Genomic DNA, 17,280 nt, shown 5'->3' with positions numbered 1-17,280 from the left:
GCACACACAGCGGCACAGACAGTAACGCTGAGGTTTGTTTTGAGAGAGAGAAGGTCCTGTAACTTTGTAAGTTACAATTAGTAAATGTAAGTTATTTAATAGTCTATGTCTTATTATGAACATACAACCCTCTCTTAGTCGATTAGTTGACTAATAGGTCGTTTTGGTTTAAGTCCACTGAGATTTCTTTCGTCGATTAGTCATTTTTTATGTTTTTTTTCATGCTTAATGACTTATTTCCAAGAAACTTATGAGCACATCTCTGGTCAACACAAGATTTAAAGTGGTGCTTTTGTGGGATTCTTTGTCGATTAAACCTAATTGATAAAATCGTATGAGTATTATATACTAAGAATTTCTTTGGTCGAGGACAGGCCTTCAATTTTTCACAAAAGAAAAGTCACAAAAAGGTTTGTGTATGCGGTCAGTTATAGTACTTAGAAAGAAAGAAAATAGGAATTGGCCAAAAAAATTGCAAACGGTGCATCTCTAGTTTTTGTACAGTTGCTTTTGTTAAGACATCAGTGTCCTACAGATTCCTTATCCTCCGTCTCCTCACCTTTTTGTGTGCTTTGGCCTGCTCTTCCACATACTTCTGAACCTCCTTTATAAGTTCCTGTAGTTTCCTCACTAGCTCCATGTGACAGCTGGCCAGCTTCTCTGTTGAGGTCTTGAACACATCCCACACCGGAGCAAAAGTCCTGGGATAAAAGACGACACTTCAGAGGCTAGAACATGATAAGACCTTCTTACATTCATTCATACTGGTGCTCTTTACTTCAGACAACTAGAAAGCTGTTTACACTCACCCGAGCTGAGAAAAGTTGCCAGCTGACTTGGCCAGTTTGGTCATCGACCTGGCGTAGGCCTCTTCAATAGTACTCCTGGGACAGAGCAAAAGAGAGGACTAGTTAAATCATTAGAAATGATCTCAAACAGCAGTTTGATCAACCCCAAGATAACAATCTGACCTTTAAAACCCTTTCATAGTATGACAAAGTTTTTCCAAAGTATTTGCAACTAGGTTATGGCTCAAATAGGGCATGTCACTAAACAAGTGAGGATCCCAGCCAAAAACACTCACTTAGAAAACTTGCAACATAAATGTTTGACCACATGCGCTGTGTGTGGGCAAATGAACGTGGTTTGGCTTGTGATTTGTTCATAAACCTCATGTCGAAGCTGACAGAGTATGAAAGCCGGTGTTTGAATCCCCTGCTTCCCTCAATTTCCCTTTTTTATTCCTCCGTTCTGCAGCAAAGTGACAGGAGTAAAAAAGAAAAAAGAAAAGAAAAGCTGCGGCAGTGTTATAGTGAAAGCCTGAATTATGCATGTCTCATTTAGCCAGCCTCTCTCTGCAGTCACGTCACAGGAGCAAGGTCAGCCAGGGGGAAACAGGACAAACGTGCACTCACACACACTCACACAAATCCATCATAAACACACACAGGTACACACTGGCAAACATCCAACAGAGCACAACAACACACAGCTATATTCCCACTTCTACATCTTTATATGAGCCCAGAATAGCAGGTTATTTTTAAACGTTAGCATGTTGTAAATACTGACAAAGTGCCAGGGGAAGCCTCTGCCTTTCAATAAAACCATAAAAAAAACGTCTTAGTGTTTATATTTCTGGACTAGATGTTCAGAAAGTAGAAGTTTTAACTGAGTGTTGTGCACTGCAGAGGCATTATTGTTCTTCACAGCTCTTCTTCTATGTTAGTTACACTAAACTTTTGACCTCACATTCAGGTGTGCACATGGCCAGACCACTTCTCAACGTGAACTTTGACTTGTTCCTTGTTCCCGGTTTCATGTGTTGTATGTTGGAGTTGTATTTTATGTTAGTTACCACATACTGTTTGGGCCTGAACTCCGTTACCTCAATGTGATGTTAAAGGGATAGTTTGGGTGTTTTGAAGTGGGGTTGTATTACTAGGTACTTATCCATAGTCAGTGTATGACCTACAGTAGATGACGGTCGGCACGCTCCCGGTTTGAAGAAGGAGCAAAGCAATGTACTGCTGTGGACGGGGGCAGCAGCAAAACGTATTTTAGTCACCTAGAAGAAAGGCCCACCTAAAAAAAAATCAATATCGGTTTGAGTTTACGCTATATTTAGAATATTTTGACATCTTTATCTTGTCGTCAGACAGCGCTTTCTGATGGACAACCGAACTGAACGTGCAACTTATCTATACTGTTGTTACATATGGAGTCTGGTGGATAGATAAGTCTCACTTTCAGCTCAATTCCCCTTCGGAAAGAGCTTTCTGACGGCAAGATGAAGCGGTCAAAATATTCTAAATATAGCAACTATAACACTTAAACTTATATTGATTCTTTGAGGTGCCTAAAATCTGTTTTGCTGCTGCCTCCGTCCACAGCAGGACATTACTTTGCTTCTGTGCGGCAACTCTTGTCTGTTTCTCCAATCTGGGGGGCGTGCTGACCGCAATGCACAAAAGAAATGGCGCAGCTGTTCACAGAAATGAATTGTGACTAGTTATTATAGTAAACTAAAACTGAAACCAAAACGAAAATAGTTTTTTAGTTTCAGTGAAACTACATAAAAATTATATCCTTTTAGAAAAAAGAGAAAAAATAAACTGAAACGATATTGTCTGGTTAAAAAACTAATACAAATAAAATAAAAATGAACATGAAATTCATTTCAGTTTTTTTTTTCTTAGACAAAAACAAACTCAAACTTAATACATAAAAACTAAAACTAGCAAACTAAACTCTGAAAACGAACTAAATTAAAATGAAATTGAAAAGTCAAAACTAAAATAAAATAAAAATCGATTGAAAATTTAAGACACAGCTCAAGAAAGATATTTGACGGCAAAACAAATAGGTATTACATTTCTTTAAATGACATTTAACTGTCTTTTTGTGAAGTTTATTTCGCAATGAGAGTCCAAAGTCGAAGTTTGATTGCCGTCTGACGTTGCATGTGTTGAATCATTTCCTGTAACGTGGTAAAGTATGTTGTGTTTTTGTGGTACTATCTGCTACAATGGTATACTTTGTCAATTAGTATGTAGTACATACTGTATAGAGTTTGTATGTATGGATTTGGACACGCTGTGGGAGTGTACTAGTATGTGATCCTTGAGTTAAGATTATTTTTAGTCTTCTTCAGGTCACTTCTTCAACTGGAGAAGGTCATCTGTTGTCTGAACGTTGTCAGTTTCCACTTAAAGAAGAAGTGAGAATGAGACAGCAGCGTGTCTCATTCTGGTAGTTTTCCATCTTTCAATGCAGATCACTGTGACAAAGCAAGTACAAGAGGTTTAATAGATGTGTGTGTGCTTATTGGAGATTGCTAATATCATTTTAGCCTAAAAATGCTTTTGGAGGAAGGGGCCCTGGTTGACAAGAGTGCAGTAACAAAGATATTAAGACAGTGTACAGAGCGTCTCTCTCCACCAGAGGGAGTCATAGTGCAGCTTTTCAGAAGAGAAAACACATAAAACATCAGTCTGTGAACTGAAAAACCAAAGCCAGCCTGGAAACTTGCACAATGTGAAATGTGAGTTCTGTCTCCTTCATGAATAATGTGTTAATTAATTTGTAGTATAAAGATCATTCCAGCAGACTGCAAAGAGTGTTAATATTTAATCAAAAGTTAAAAGGTGACTCATTACAACACAATGAGCCTGAACGGTTTAAACAGTGACGGTAAGCTTGACGAGTAGTAGTGCATTGGCAATCATAAGCATCGTTCAGCTACAGAAACTCTGCAAAAAGCACAACAGATGTGCTAAAGAAGCTGATTTTCCTTCGGATCGAGCCATAATGTTCACGTCAAATTCCCATACATCGTTCAATAAACACAGTTGATGGATCATATCCTCCACCGAGTGTTATATTAAAGTGTCTGAGTGGCTCCGCTGCTGAATTCCAGCGGTCGACCATCTATCATGTGGCAGGTTATAAACACACACCTCTGACACGGTGACGCTAATCTTCATGGAGGTGGGAAGGAGTTGAAAAGAAGCTGTTATTATGGTGTTATCACGCTGCAGACGCTGAATGCCGGGTTACAGGTGGGTTTAAGCTTCTTTCACAAACAGGTTAAGTTTACATAACATTCACAACGCTCCACTTTTTGACTGAATTTACTGTTTAGTTTCCTGATAAACATAGAAACCCTCCTTAAAAGACATTAATAGGGGTGCAACTAACGATTATTTTCAATGTCGATTAATCCGTTGATTATTTTCTTGATTAAATCGATTAGTTGTTTAGTCAATGAAATGTCAGAAAATGGTGAAAAATGTTGATCAGTTGTTTTAATGATCAGTTTAACGCCACTAATTTCTTAAACGCATTAACGCAATTCGCGATTTTTAAGTTGTAGCGGACTCCGTTTTAAAGCTAGAGTGAAAGGAGCTTGTCGCAAAGGAGGCTAAATAATGCCCAAAAAAACTGCTATGGCCATGTTCAAAGTGGTCCCTTGACCTCTGGCCTCAAGATATGTAAATGGGTTCTATGGGTACCCACGAGTCTCCTCTGTACAGACATGCCCACTTTATGATAATCATATGCAGTTTAGGGCAAGTCATAGTCATTTGAGCATATTTGTTACGCTAAATGCATTACCTGTGAGGGTTTCTAGTCAATATTTGTCATTTAAGATACATTTTGAACAGAAAAAAGTGTAATTAATTTGCGATTAACTATGGACAATCATGCGATTAATCGCAATTAAATATTTTAATTAACAGCCCTAGTAATAAAAGATCAATACTTGACGTCCGTGTATTCATATTGCCTCGCAAAACATCACGATACTATGCTGAATCGATGTTTACCCCGACCCCTAGTTAAAACAAACCCATATTATGGTTGGAGATGTACGTCTGTAGCAATCAGACACATTGCAGAGTGGATTTTAGTTTCGGTCTCAGTTAAGTACTTGGGTGTTACTTAACTACAGACACAATACAAAGAGCTGGAACTGCATGTGCCGACATGGAAGTACATTTACAAGAAAACCACGAAACAGGTAAGACGTGTACTGAAGCACCAAACATAAGAGGTCAATGAGTAACGTGTTGTGTGTACTAATTAACGTGTTGTTCACGTGTAGACTAACTGATGTGTATCAGACTAACTTACCTTTCTCTGATGAAGTCTGTCAGCTCCTTGGAGGATATTTGGCCGTGCTTCATGTTGTGGTAGAGCACATCGAAGCCATTGTTTTTGTCACCCTGTGTTGCAGAAACAAAAATGCAGAAAGATTAGTCACCAGAACAAGTCTAAACAAACAACAGCTCAGGTATTGATCTGACGTTACCGTGAAGGCTTTCTCTACCAGCAGCATTCTTATAGTCTGCATAGCTTCCAGATGCTCGTGCAGCAGCTTCTGGTCAACCATACTCATCTTTGCCATGTTTCAGTTCAGAGTAATGGATGTTAGGAAATGTTTTAAACCGTGGCAGACTGGTCTAAAGCTCGAGCATACAGTGTAAGAGGTCTCTGTTTTGCTGTAACCATGCCACTGGGTAACTGGTGTCCAGTTGCATTGATGCTTTAAAGAATGCAGGTACCTCTGAATTATTAATATGAATGAAAAATGTCGGGTTAACGTTAAAGAAAATACAACATCATTTGGATTTGGATTATTAAATCATGGCTAAACCAACATTGTTCCACCCCTGTAAACACACTGGTATTTTGTATCTTGTGTATGTTTTTATGGGTGTATCTTTGTAGGTGTATTTTTTTAATTATTCTGTGTATATATTTTCTTTTCTTTTTCTATTTTAACATTTTTTTTTTTTTTTTTTTATTTGGTGTTGTAAATTAGCGTTTAACTATAAGCACATAACACAATGCATCTAGTGCTTGAATATTACAGATGCAATGCTACTGTGAAGTCCATATCAAATAAAATAAACTATAATCATAAATGACCATACCCTTATAGTTAGAGTTGCAACGATTAGTTAATTGATTAGTTGTCAACTATTAAATTAATCGCCAACTATGTTGATAATTGATTAATCAGTTTGAGTAATTCTTTTAAGAAATAAAAGTCTCTATTCTCTGATTCCAGCTTCTTAAATGTGAATATTTTCTGGTTTCTTTACTCCTCTATGACAGTAAACATGTGAACATCTTTGAGTTGTGGATGAAACAAGACATTTGAGGACATCATCTTGTGCTTTGGGAAACATTTTTCACCATTTTATAACATTTTATAAACCAAACAACTAATCAATTAATCGAGAAAATAGTCGACAAATTAATCGACAAAGAAAATAATCATGAGTTGCAGCCCTACTAATAGTGCAGTTATGGTGACACCCTACTACTTCTGCTAAGGGTGATTATTTTTATACTGCTTATCTAAATACTAAACATGTTAAACAACATGTACAGAAAAATAAATAAGACAATAAATAAAACATAAATTGAACTGCAAGTTACGGCAAGAAAAACAATCTGAATGAATTCAAAGAAAAATATCACAATAAATTAAAATGTGCTCAGAGGAAGTCTCTCACTCGATTACTAAGCTCTGTCCTGTCATAGAGCTAAACCAATCAATCAGCCAGGCCGACATGTCAATATTAGCTTACTGCAGGCTGTTATGTGCTGTGTGTGTTTTGTGTTTTCTTCCTGCTCTCTCTCTCTCGTGTCTCTCTTCAGGTACCGCCCTGACTGGACACACCGGTGCTCAGTCTTTCATTAGGAGCTGGGGGGTTACGGTCGGGGAACGTAACACACACATATAGGTAAACTGGATGTGTATATGCCAACCATTAAATAGTTTGTCCACCAGGAAGCACTGACAAGTTGATGTTTTCAGCTGTATAATGTTCTCATTATGTGTCTTGGATCCAAATCAAGATTGTTTGTCAGCCGTTCCCAACTTATTTTCTTTGAGAGAAGCTGAGCACCTCCTCCTCTTCTTCTCCCACATATTTTCAGACGTCATCACACAAAATGTACAAATCCTTGAACAAAGCCCTCAGTTTGTATAAGGTGTTTCAGTGCATGAAATGAGTTAGTCTGTTTTATTTCATAAACTTTCTTTAATATATATAACTTGATTTTATTTCTGATCATTATTATCTCTTTTATTCTAATTTATTTTATTTTAATGTTATTATTTTAAAACAATCTGCTTAGTTTTTTTATTGTTATTTTTATTTCCTTGTATTTTATTTATCTTTTATTATATTAAATACCCATCTTTTATTGCTTTCTTATTCAATAAATTTTTATATTGGTTGTTTTGGTGTGCATTAGTCTCTAAATCCATTCTTAACACTCTATATTTTTGTCAATTGTCTGTACAGCACTTTAAATTGCATTTGACTTGTTTGAAAGGTGCTATATAAATGAAGTTTGATTGATTGATTGATTGATTGACTGTCAGCTAAACACCAACAAATATGGATATTTCGTTAGATAATAACGTGATTACATCTATCTTTTTCCAATAAATGTTGACTTTTGGACTTTACAACACTCTGTGTATATTGTTTCTGACTCGTGTCACTCAACATTTCCAATAACTCCAGACAGCACTAGAATCTAATTCTACAAAGTATAATACTAATAATATTAGCCTGCTCTTTATCGGACACTGTGCACAAATACCCACTTTAAACAGAACGTGGTCTGCTAAGTAGCAAAAAATATATATGTTTTAAAATAGATTTATATACAGACTTTTGTATAAATTATCAAGTAAGTGTTTTATGATTTTAGTTATACATATTTGCAAATCTAATTTTGGCAACCTCAGAGTAGACGAATCCTCCTGCACCCCCTGTGATCCCAGGTTGGGAACCACTGGTTTAAGTTGTGTGTTTATATCTGCAAAAATGACTAATGGCTGATATATTGTTAGTTTGTTATCAATTTCTTTAAGTATCCATATAAGTGTCTGCTTCAAATGTTCAGTATTGGTCAGGCGATATCCTGTACGATAACTAGGACTGATATAAAGTAGGCCCATGTAGACGGTATGCATCAATCAGACACCTGCAGTATCAGATAATAAACATCATTTATGAGACTATTATAGACAGAGTTCAGGTGCTAGAATAACTTGATGGTGCTGGGTTTGTATTCATCAAAGCAGCGCTATGTTTAGCAGCAACAAGTGGCCTACATTTTTTTAAACACATTGTTCTTGACACACCTTCAACTCAAACACCTTCTTGTCACTTCTGAGAAGAGAAGAAGAAGAATGAAGGACTGAAGCACTCGCTCTACCTCAATGAAGACAAACAAGGAAACGCATACTTTCACTAACATGTAGGCTGAAGTCAACACCACCAGCAGTTTATCCTCATTCTTGTCTATATCTGCTGGCCAACTTTGTTTCACCTCAACCCGAGACGGTCACAGACACTTCCTGGTTCCTGAAGCAATCCGCTGTCAGCAGTTTGGCTGCGGCACCGGTGACAGCTTTTACAAATCCTATCTTTTTTCCACATTGACAGACGGATGAAAGGTCAGGAAGTTTGTGTCAAAGTGAAGCTCAGAGGTAGCTCTTTATTTACAGAGCAAATAGACACTGAAAGGCAAGCATCCCTCACTGGCCTACATTCAACCCCAACGAGCAGACCACTGTGATGTGCTTCCTGTTGTCACAAGATAACTATAACCAAAGTTTAGCAGTTAGTTACAACGCCTGCAGCAAACTACTGCATGCATTAGATGTCAAGACGGGAAGGTGAGACACAGACCATAACAATTAAGCTTGCATAACACCTACACCTACACCTACACTGCCTGAACGATAAGAAACACAGAGTGAGACACACACATTATGGACAATTGGCCAATCGGTTGGACAAAACAGGGAAGTGACGAAAGTGAGCGAGAAACACACGGCTCCAAACGGAGCAGAACAGGAAGAGAGTCCATTCTGTGTGCAACAACTGTGCAGCTTGTGAGGAATGTGATATCAATGAATACAAAAGAATAATAAAAACAAACACAGGAAACAGCTCAGGGCGTTTTTCAGAAGGCTACAATATTGATTTTGCAAAAAAAATAATCCTACAAAGCAGTGGGCAAGAATATATAAAGACGTCGCCTTGAACAAACCTGAAGTATCTGAGATTTAAACTACAACCTGGGGCTGGCAAAGTTAAATAACGTGTTAACACAACTTGTGATTTTTAGGTTGTAGTGACTCAGTTTTAAAGCTAGAGTGAAGACACTGGTATCATATGAAACTAGAAAACCTAATGAATCCATTGGTACCAATCATGTCATACTAGCTTGTTGGGAAGGAGACTAAATAATGCTCCAAACTTATGCAACATTTTGGTGAGGAAAAACTGGCATGGCCATTTTCAAAGTGATCGTTTGACCTCTGACCTCCAGATCAGTGAATGTAAATGGGTTCTATGGGTACCCACGAGTCTCCCCTTTACAGACATGCCCACTTTATGATAATCACATGCAGTTTGGGGCAAGTCATAGTCAAGTCAGCACACTGACACACTGACAGCTGTTGTTGCCTGTTGGGCTGCAGTTTGCCATGTTATGATTTGAGCATATTTATTTATGCTGAATGCAGTACCTGTGAGGGTTTCTGGATACTATTTATCATTGTTTTGTGTTGTTAATTGATTTCCATTATAATAAATACATACATTTGCATAAAGAAAGCATATTTTCCCACTCCCATGTTGATATGTGTATTAAATACTTGACAAATCTCCCTTTAATGTACATTTCAAACAGTTACAAAATGTGTGATTAATTTGCAATTAACCACGATTCAATATTAAAAACGATCGACAGCCCTAAGTGGTCTACTTTGGGCTGAACAACTCCCTCTACATGAGCAGCGGCGGGGAGAAGTGATACTGGCGTACCACACAGTTTCTCAATGTCCTCCTCTGGACACTCATTGATGAAAGCCTTCGTGCTGCTGGGTGTTTAATATTCCAACCACACGTTGTGAAATTCAGAAGTCCTCATTATGCTTGGATTTAGATGGAGAGGTTTCTAACTCCCTGCCCCACCCCAAAGGGAGGCTAACACGCTGAGAGGTTAGCACACACATGTCAATCACGGTTTGCTTGCAGCTGAGATGGTTCATAAATAAAAAAGGAAGAGAGCGAAACAGTGTCAGCTGTCCAATATTCAGCCTGTGCCAATATCATCACTGGCAGAAACAGATCCCAACATGAAGTTAGATCCCGGCTGTGACATGCTGTCTACAGACCACAGGGGACTCTGTGTGCTTTATAGGTGGACAAAAAAATGTAGGTAATAACCCGGCAACTAGACGGCTTACGTCACGGTTGAATGAGCACTAATGCTTTTGCTGGGAAGAGTGGGTTCACTCATGAGCACGGAGGAGGTGAGCTCTGATGGAAAAAGCAGCAACCTCTATTGCTATTAATGAGAATTTAATGTACAGCAATATACTAGAAGTTCAGGTAATATACAGGCAGTGGTATTTAGTCGGTTCTTTTCCTGGAAAGAAAGCTACTACGTCCGGACTCAGGTCATTGAACACTGACTGAGGGAGCTGCTTTATAATCATTAAGCAAACAAAAGCTTAGCATTAGTGAAACAGCTTTGACTCTTGATTCTGCCACAATTTAACCCCTTAAATTCAAATAATTCCTGTTCGTTGTCATGGCAATATTAACATGTCAAGATAATCATTTTGGGAAATGACTCTAAACTGGGCTATATGGTGCCTGATAAAAAATAAACTAATAGAAAGTTCAGAAAACGGTATCACTTAATATCAATACAAATCATCATCTTTAAGATGTGGTTTTATTTTGAAATTCCCACTTTATATATATATATTTTTTTTTATTATAAAGAATAGATTGTTTTTCATTTAAATGCCTGGGAGAGCTCAGTAATAAAAATGTCAAATCATATTTGAGTTGCTTTTTGTGATATCAATGTAACCGATTGTGTTAAATGTGCGTATGATATCGTCTCATATCGATCGTAGGCGCCTGACTTGAATCAAATCAATATCATGGCAGACTTTGTGATATCAGCAAATATAGTATCGTTGTCCAAAGAATCTATATAATATCATTATCATAAAGAAACTTGTGATTTACACCCCTAGTATGAACAAAACACACACTACAGGCTAGGGCTGCTTAGTCGGTTAGTCGACTAATCGTTTGTTTTGGTCTACTAAGATTTCTTTAGTAATTTTTTTAATGCTTTTTTAATGCTGAATGACTTATTTCTAATAAACTGATGAGCACATCTCTGGTAAACACAAGATTTAATGTCATGCTTTTGTGTGATTCTTTGTGGAGAAACTGAGTTTTACAGATCTGTCGATTAAATCAACTTATCGATTAGTCGGCTACAAATTTCTTTGGTCGTGGACAGCCCTTCTACAGGCACACACTACTTGAAGTTTGGCATTTGAAGTGCAATGATAAATTGATTCATCAATTAGTTGATCAAAAAGTGAACTATGTTGATAATCAATTAGACTTTTAAGTAATTTTTCAAGCAAAAGCATCAAACGTTCCCTTGTTCTTGCTTCTCAAACGTGAGGATTTGCAGCTTGTCTTTGTCTCATGTGTCAGTAAACCTGAATGTCTTTGGGTTTCACTTCACTATACGCCTTACTTTACTTCATCTAGGAGTTATTTATACCTTATTTTATTGACCAAACTATGAGGCACAGGAAGTGGTATAATCTAATGGCTCGGTTCAAGTCTGTGAACCGTGAAGCCAGAAAACACACCACAGCTTTTAAAATACACACTCTATTGCGTTTTGTCACTCACAACAATAACAGCGCTGTAATTACAGAGTAAATCACACAGAAAGAGAAACAGTTACAGTACATGGCCGACATCTTTAATCTGAAATACCACCTTAAAGGACAGATAAACAAAACCACAGAGCTGCAGTTTATCATGTAACATCTGCCGGGCAGAGAGGAGGACAGGAATTCACCCTCTGTCTATTAGAAAGTAATATACCAGGTTCAACATCCTGTGAGCAGGGAATCAAGTGTTTATTGCCTGACGGGCAGTAATGCAACCCGTGACACGGAGAGATCCCTGGTTATCTTTCAACATTATACTGCCTTCCTCTTCAATAATACAACAATAAAACATGACATAAGCTTGAGTGTCAAAACATCCACTCCTTTCAGTATGCTGGTGTATTGTCTCACTCAGAAGGTCGGCAACTAACGAGTATTTTCATTATCAATTCATCTGCCCATGACGATTTCTTAAAGTCCAAGGTGACGTCTTCAAATGGTGTCTTTTGTCTGCAAACAGCCCAAACCTGAAAACAGTCAGTTCACTAAGATAATGATAAATAAGACAGAGAAGTCCTCACAATCGGGAAGCTGGTTCTGGGACATATTTAGAATAATTGTTTGACAAATAACCAACAATTAACCAACCATCAAAACAGTTGACGGTTATTTTGTGTCAGTCAACTATCAATTAATCATTTTAGCTCCACGTGCATCCATAAAAAAAACACTGATTGACAAGTAACCAAGTAACCATTGCCAAGTATGCTTTACACAGCATATGTATGTAGGAAATGACACTAGGATTCATAAGGGGTGGGAATCACCAGAGGCGTCACAATACAATATTACTGCAATTTTAAACATTTTGCAATATCCTGAGTATTGCGATGATAAGATATATTGCTTTTTATTACCTTCTTTCAACTGCAAATTATGCACTTTGTCAACATCAGCTTTAATTAATAAGATACAGTTTTCACTCATGTTCATCTCAGAGTTTTCATTCACATATCTCGAGGTCAGAGGTCAAGGGACCCCTTAAAAAACGGCCATGCCAGTTTTTCCTCGTCAAAATTTAGCGTAACTTTGGAGCGTAATTTAGCGTTCTAACAACTAGCCATGTATAGCCATTCAGTATTTATTTCTTCGCACTGTTTGTATTGTTTACACTTGACTTGTATATGTTTCTATATACAAGTACATTTAGAGAGATGCATGAAAGCCAGAGTCAAATTCCTTGTATGTATCTACTTGCTTTGCAAATAAAACTGATTCTGGTACCAGTCGATTCCTTTGTTTTTCTATTTTAATATGATACCAGTATCTTCACTCTAGCTTTAAGACTGAGTCCGCTACAACCTCTGAAAGACAGAATATAAAATAAAATATTACACATCGCTAAAGGTTCAAAGAGTATGTACATACTATGACTGCTGTGGCTGAAATGTTATTAAAGGACCATAAAGGTAAGACAAAAATGATGACTGCTATTTCGATGTACAACTTGGTTCTATGAGTATCTCTCTGCCACTTTCATTTTCAAATTAGCTCTCAGAGGAATAAAGATTAGAGAACCCTGGCATATAGTATGTGCAGTCATCACATAATGGTGTATCAGTTCATTAAATAGGCGTAATCGGTCGCCTAAGTGTGCTTTGGGAAGTCTTGGTCATATAATTTCCTCTATATCAACTCTGTAAACAGGAAACAATCAGGTAGGATGAAGAGCGTCCCAGCTGACATGACTCCTCCAGGTAAAAGCAGTGGAAAGAACGACTGCACACTTTCACTGAACAGCTAAACAAGACTCCCTCTCTGCAGACAGACTGTGAACGGCGGCCCGGTGCAGCCTGCAGAGACCCCAGAGTCTTGAGCACAGAGCGGGTAGACAGACAGCAGGATGACATCACAGCGTCTGCCCTCGGTCATGTGACCAGAGAGGTCTGGGAGCGGTGCACTGAGCTGTCACATCATCAGACTAACACATACACACACAGGCTGGGCTTTGTTAGTGGTATAAACAGAGATGTAGTTGGACTTGACCACTACTTACAGTTGGCTACTGGATGAATCCCACAACAGTTTAGTTTATCACAACATATGACCCATTTCACCACCTCTAAACCCAGCTTACATGAGACCTGGGACGCAAGCAGGAAAATCAAATGGCAAGATTTCTGTTTCAAGCAAAAAACAAACGTCAACGTTGACCGAAACCTTTTCACCCTGGGGGACTGAAACCACATGACTCGATCCCACAGCAAGACCTTCCTCTAAAGACAAACATGGAGATCAATGTGGTAGCTTGCGTAAGCTGAAAGGAAATGCATCACCATCGTCCGGCTCGTCTTCTTACTTCAGTCTTTGCTGTGTGTTATTGTGACACTTCACATGACTGTGAAACTTGCACGCAGCGTGAGAACCACAGATCAGACCACACACACACACACATACAATACAGACAGCAGGGAGAAGAAGCTGGCCATCCCGGGGCTGTTGGCTGTATCAACAGTGTTTGCTTATTATCACACTGCCATCTTATTTTCCCATGACACGCTAGAGGCTAACAGACTCCACGTTTAACATAAGCTCATCGTAGATGCAGGGCTAAAAACTAGCTGGACATACTAATCCACTGCTTCCTTTCAGCACATGTGGGGACAGTCATACATTCAAACTTTCATCCATAGTGAACTCGCTTACTCAGACACATTTCACACACAGAAAAAAGGGAAATGGACTTGCAAATATTTCAAGTGAGCGGAAACGTTGCAGCCAGCCAGTGACCGAACAAGTGCTGCGTAACGTAAATGTGACAGGAGACGACATGGCGGTATCATGTCTGGCTCCTAATTCCTAAAAATGTGTTTATTAAACTGAGAGGAGATGTTGTCTACATCAGATTACATATAAGGAAACAGAAATGTCCCTACAAAGACTACAGGGTGAAAGAGCACAGAGTGGAGACAGGTGTACAAGTGAAGTCTAAAGTGTGTCTGCTTGCTTGTGATGATTTGTAGTCAAGTCAAAAGGGAAATGGATGCATCCTCTTTTTGCCAAGTGTGTGTGTGTGTGTGTCCTGCATTTTAAACACACAGCTGATCTTTGCCATCACTGGATTCTCTTGTGTCCCACTGCAGGGGCACAAAGGGCAGATTGAAGAATCAAGAGGGCCTCGGCTCTCCTCTTTTCCATTTAGTTAATGATGAAGTCTCCTTTAGAAAAAGGCTTTTGGAGGTTGACAGCGACTGTACTTTTCTAAATTGCTTCGCTTAATGCGATTTTCAGTAACAAAGTTTTGTTTCATCAGCTTTGAAAGCAGCCTTCACCACCTGGAACTGAGGTCAACTGAGGCTAAATATCAGAGCTGTATATCACCTTAGGGATGACAGGGATGCAATACGAATGGTGGCTATTTGACAGTATTGCAACAGCCTACAAAATAGACAACAACATACCAGCACTAAAACCATTCTATATGTAAAATATATATGTTTTAGCAACACTACACTACATTTCCAAGAGCTGTAAGTCCACCTGATCATAGAGAAATAACAGAGCAAAGCAATAACACATGTATTAGCGTAGATGTCCCATATTCAGTCATCACATTTACCTATGGCTATTATCCAAAACTCCTTCTTGAGGTGGCCAACCAAAGAGACAACAGCATTTTTGACAGTTTAAATGACTCAATATGAGACTAAAATAAATCCAAAACATGACCTATATTTGCAGGAGTAGTAATCGTGAAATAGCTTGGAGCAGAATCCCTATTAATGAAGCAAGAGTTGTTTTCACATTCACAAGACAGGGATGCAATACGAGTGGTGGCTGTTTGACAGCACTTTATACTAATGCAAGTTATATAGCAGCACTAAACCACACTATATGGAAAATATATATGTTTTAGCAACAAGAAATGCAATCCAAACACTACATTTAAGAGCCTCAAGGTCCACCTGATCACAGGTAAACAACAGAGCAAAGCAATAACACATGTATTAGCAATAGATCTCCCATATTCAGTCATCACATTTACCTATGATTATTATCCAAAACCCCTTGGAAAGAGCCCACAGCTTTTATAACAGTTTAAATGACTCAATATGAGACTAAAAAAAATCCAAAACATGACCCATATGTGCAGGAGTAGTAATAGTGAAATAGCCCCAATGAAACTAGAGTTGTTTTCACTTTCACAAGACAGGGATGCAATATGAATGGTGGCATTTAAGAGCTTTAAATCCACCTGATCATAGAGACATAACAGAGAAAAGCAATAACACATGTATTAGCAATAGATCTCCCATATTAAGTAATCACATTTACCTATTGTTATTATCCAAAACCCTTTGGAGTGGCCAACCACAGAGATAAAAGCATTTATGACAGTTTATATGACTCAATATAAGACTAAAATACATACAATAACATCAAAACATGAGCCATATTTGCAGCAGTGGTGGCTTTAGCTTAGAGCAGTAGCCCTAATGAGAGTTGTTTTCACTTTTAATAACTCTTTAAGGCTTTAGTGTTTTGTAAAAAAGCAATAATATAAAGAAATAGAGATATGCATGTTGCTGAAGGCAGCAGTGGCTGTCAGTAATGAAGACAGGCTTTTACTCTTCAACCTGCTATAATAAACCATAGCCACGTCAAAAGGGAAGAGAAATGACCTTTCAGAAGTAAACAGACAACACTGTACACAACATAACAATAATATCCACACTACAGCAGTGGTTATTTACACATATTAGCTCAATGTCCAGCACATTAAGAGTTTGATTCCTTGTTTTTAAAAGCTGTTCTCTAACTTACTAAACATCTGGCCTCTCACTGAAACTTTGTTACGGAAGAAAAAAATGATTGACAGCCCAGGCGACCAATGGCATTCCAGGAACTGACCATCAACATTCCAAACGAGCCTGAGACAGCCAATCAGCGGTGAGCTTTGAGCTTTCACGTTAGGTGGGTTTAACAGAGAGGCCCCAAACCCCCGGAGTGGCAAAATAATAATCGCCGAGGAAAACGATGGCCGGCCGGGCTGACTGCTGACCAGTGAGTCTGGCGGTTTCAAGCCTATAACGACTACTTTAACGATGATTCCTGGCTGATAACATAAACACAGTAAGATAATATAATAAGGAATAGCATAGGTGTAAACACGGTGATTTAAAAAGCACCACCTACCCAGAAATTCTCTAGGAAGTAGGGCGTTATCATCTTGTTGTAATTCCTCTTTGCCGCTTTACATTTGTTGTTAACGTAACTTTTTTAAAGCGTTAAATTCATCCGCCGTTTTCTGTTTCTATCTGTTGCCTTTTCCCCGTTTTCCTCCTCCTTTCCCCTTTCTTCTCCCTCCCCACCTACAGACTCCACCTCCACTCCGGCTGTATACTGCTGCGTCTGGTCTGCTCTCTCTCTCTCTCTCCGCTGTGGTTTCTTCCCGTAGACATTTAAGACGTTTGGTGGACGAAACAGCGCTGCCGGTGGCGGAGAACAGAACTTCG

General features: G+C 38.5%; 1 protein-coding gene across 7 annotated transcripts in view; it reads right to left on the bottom strand.

Moving 5' to 3' along the window:
- fcho2 (FCH and mu domain containing endocytic adaptor 2) overlaps positions 1–17,199 on the bottom strand; it is a 51,568-nt gene extending 34,369 nt beyond the window's left edge. For all 7 annotated transcript variants that reach the window (XM_074618211.1, XM_074618212.1, XM_074618213.1 and 4 more), the window contains exons 1-4: positions 16,961–17,199; positions 5,137–5,228; positions 810–884; positions 560–701 (exon numbers count right to left, since the gene is read on the bottom strand). In XM_074618211.1, coding sequence (XP_074474312.1) covers positions 560–701; positions 810–884; positions 5,137–5,228; positions 16,961–16,993 — 342 coding nt within the window. In that variant the 5' untranslated portion in view covers positions 16,994–17,199. The remainder of the gene's footprint in view (positions 1–559; positions 702–809; positions 885–5,136; positions 5,229–16,960) is intronic.
- Between the last annotated feature and the right edge of the window lie 81 nt (positions 17,200–17,280).

Source organism: Sebastes fasciatus, chromosome 19 (assembly GCF_043250625.1).
Source record: "Sebastes fasciatus isolate fSebFas1 chromosome 19, fSebFas1.pri, whole genome shotgun sequence".
Lineage (NCBI taxonomy): Eukaryota > Metazoa > Chordata > Actinopteri > Perciformes > Sebastidae > Sebastes > Sebastes fasciatus.
Note: the sequence above shows the minus strand (reverse complement) of the source record. Positions and strands in the feature narration are given on the sequence as shown.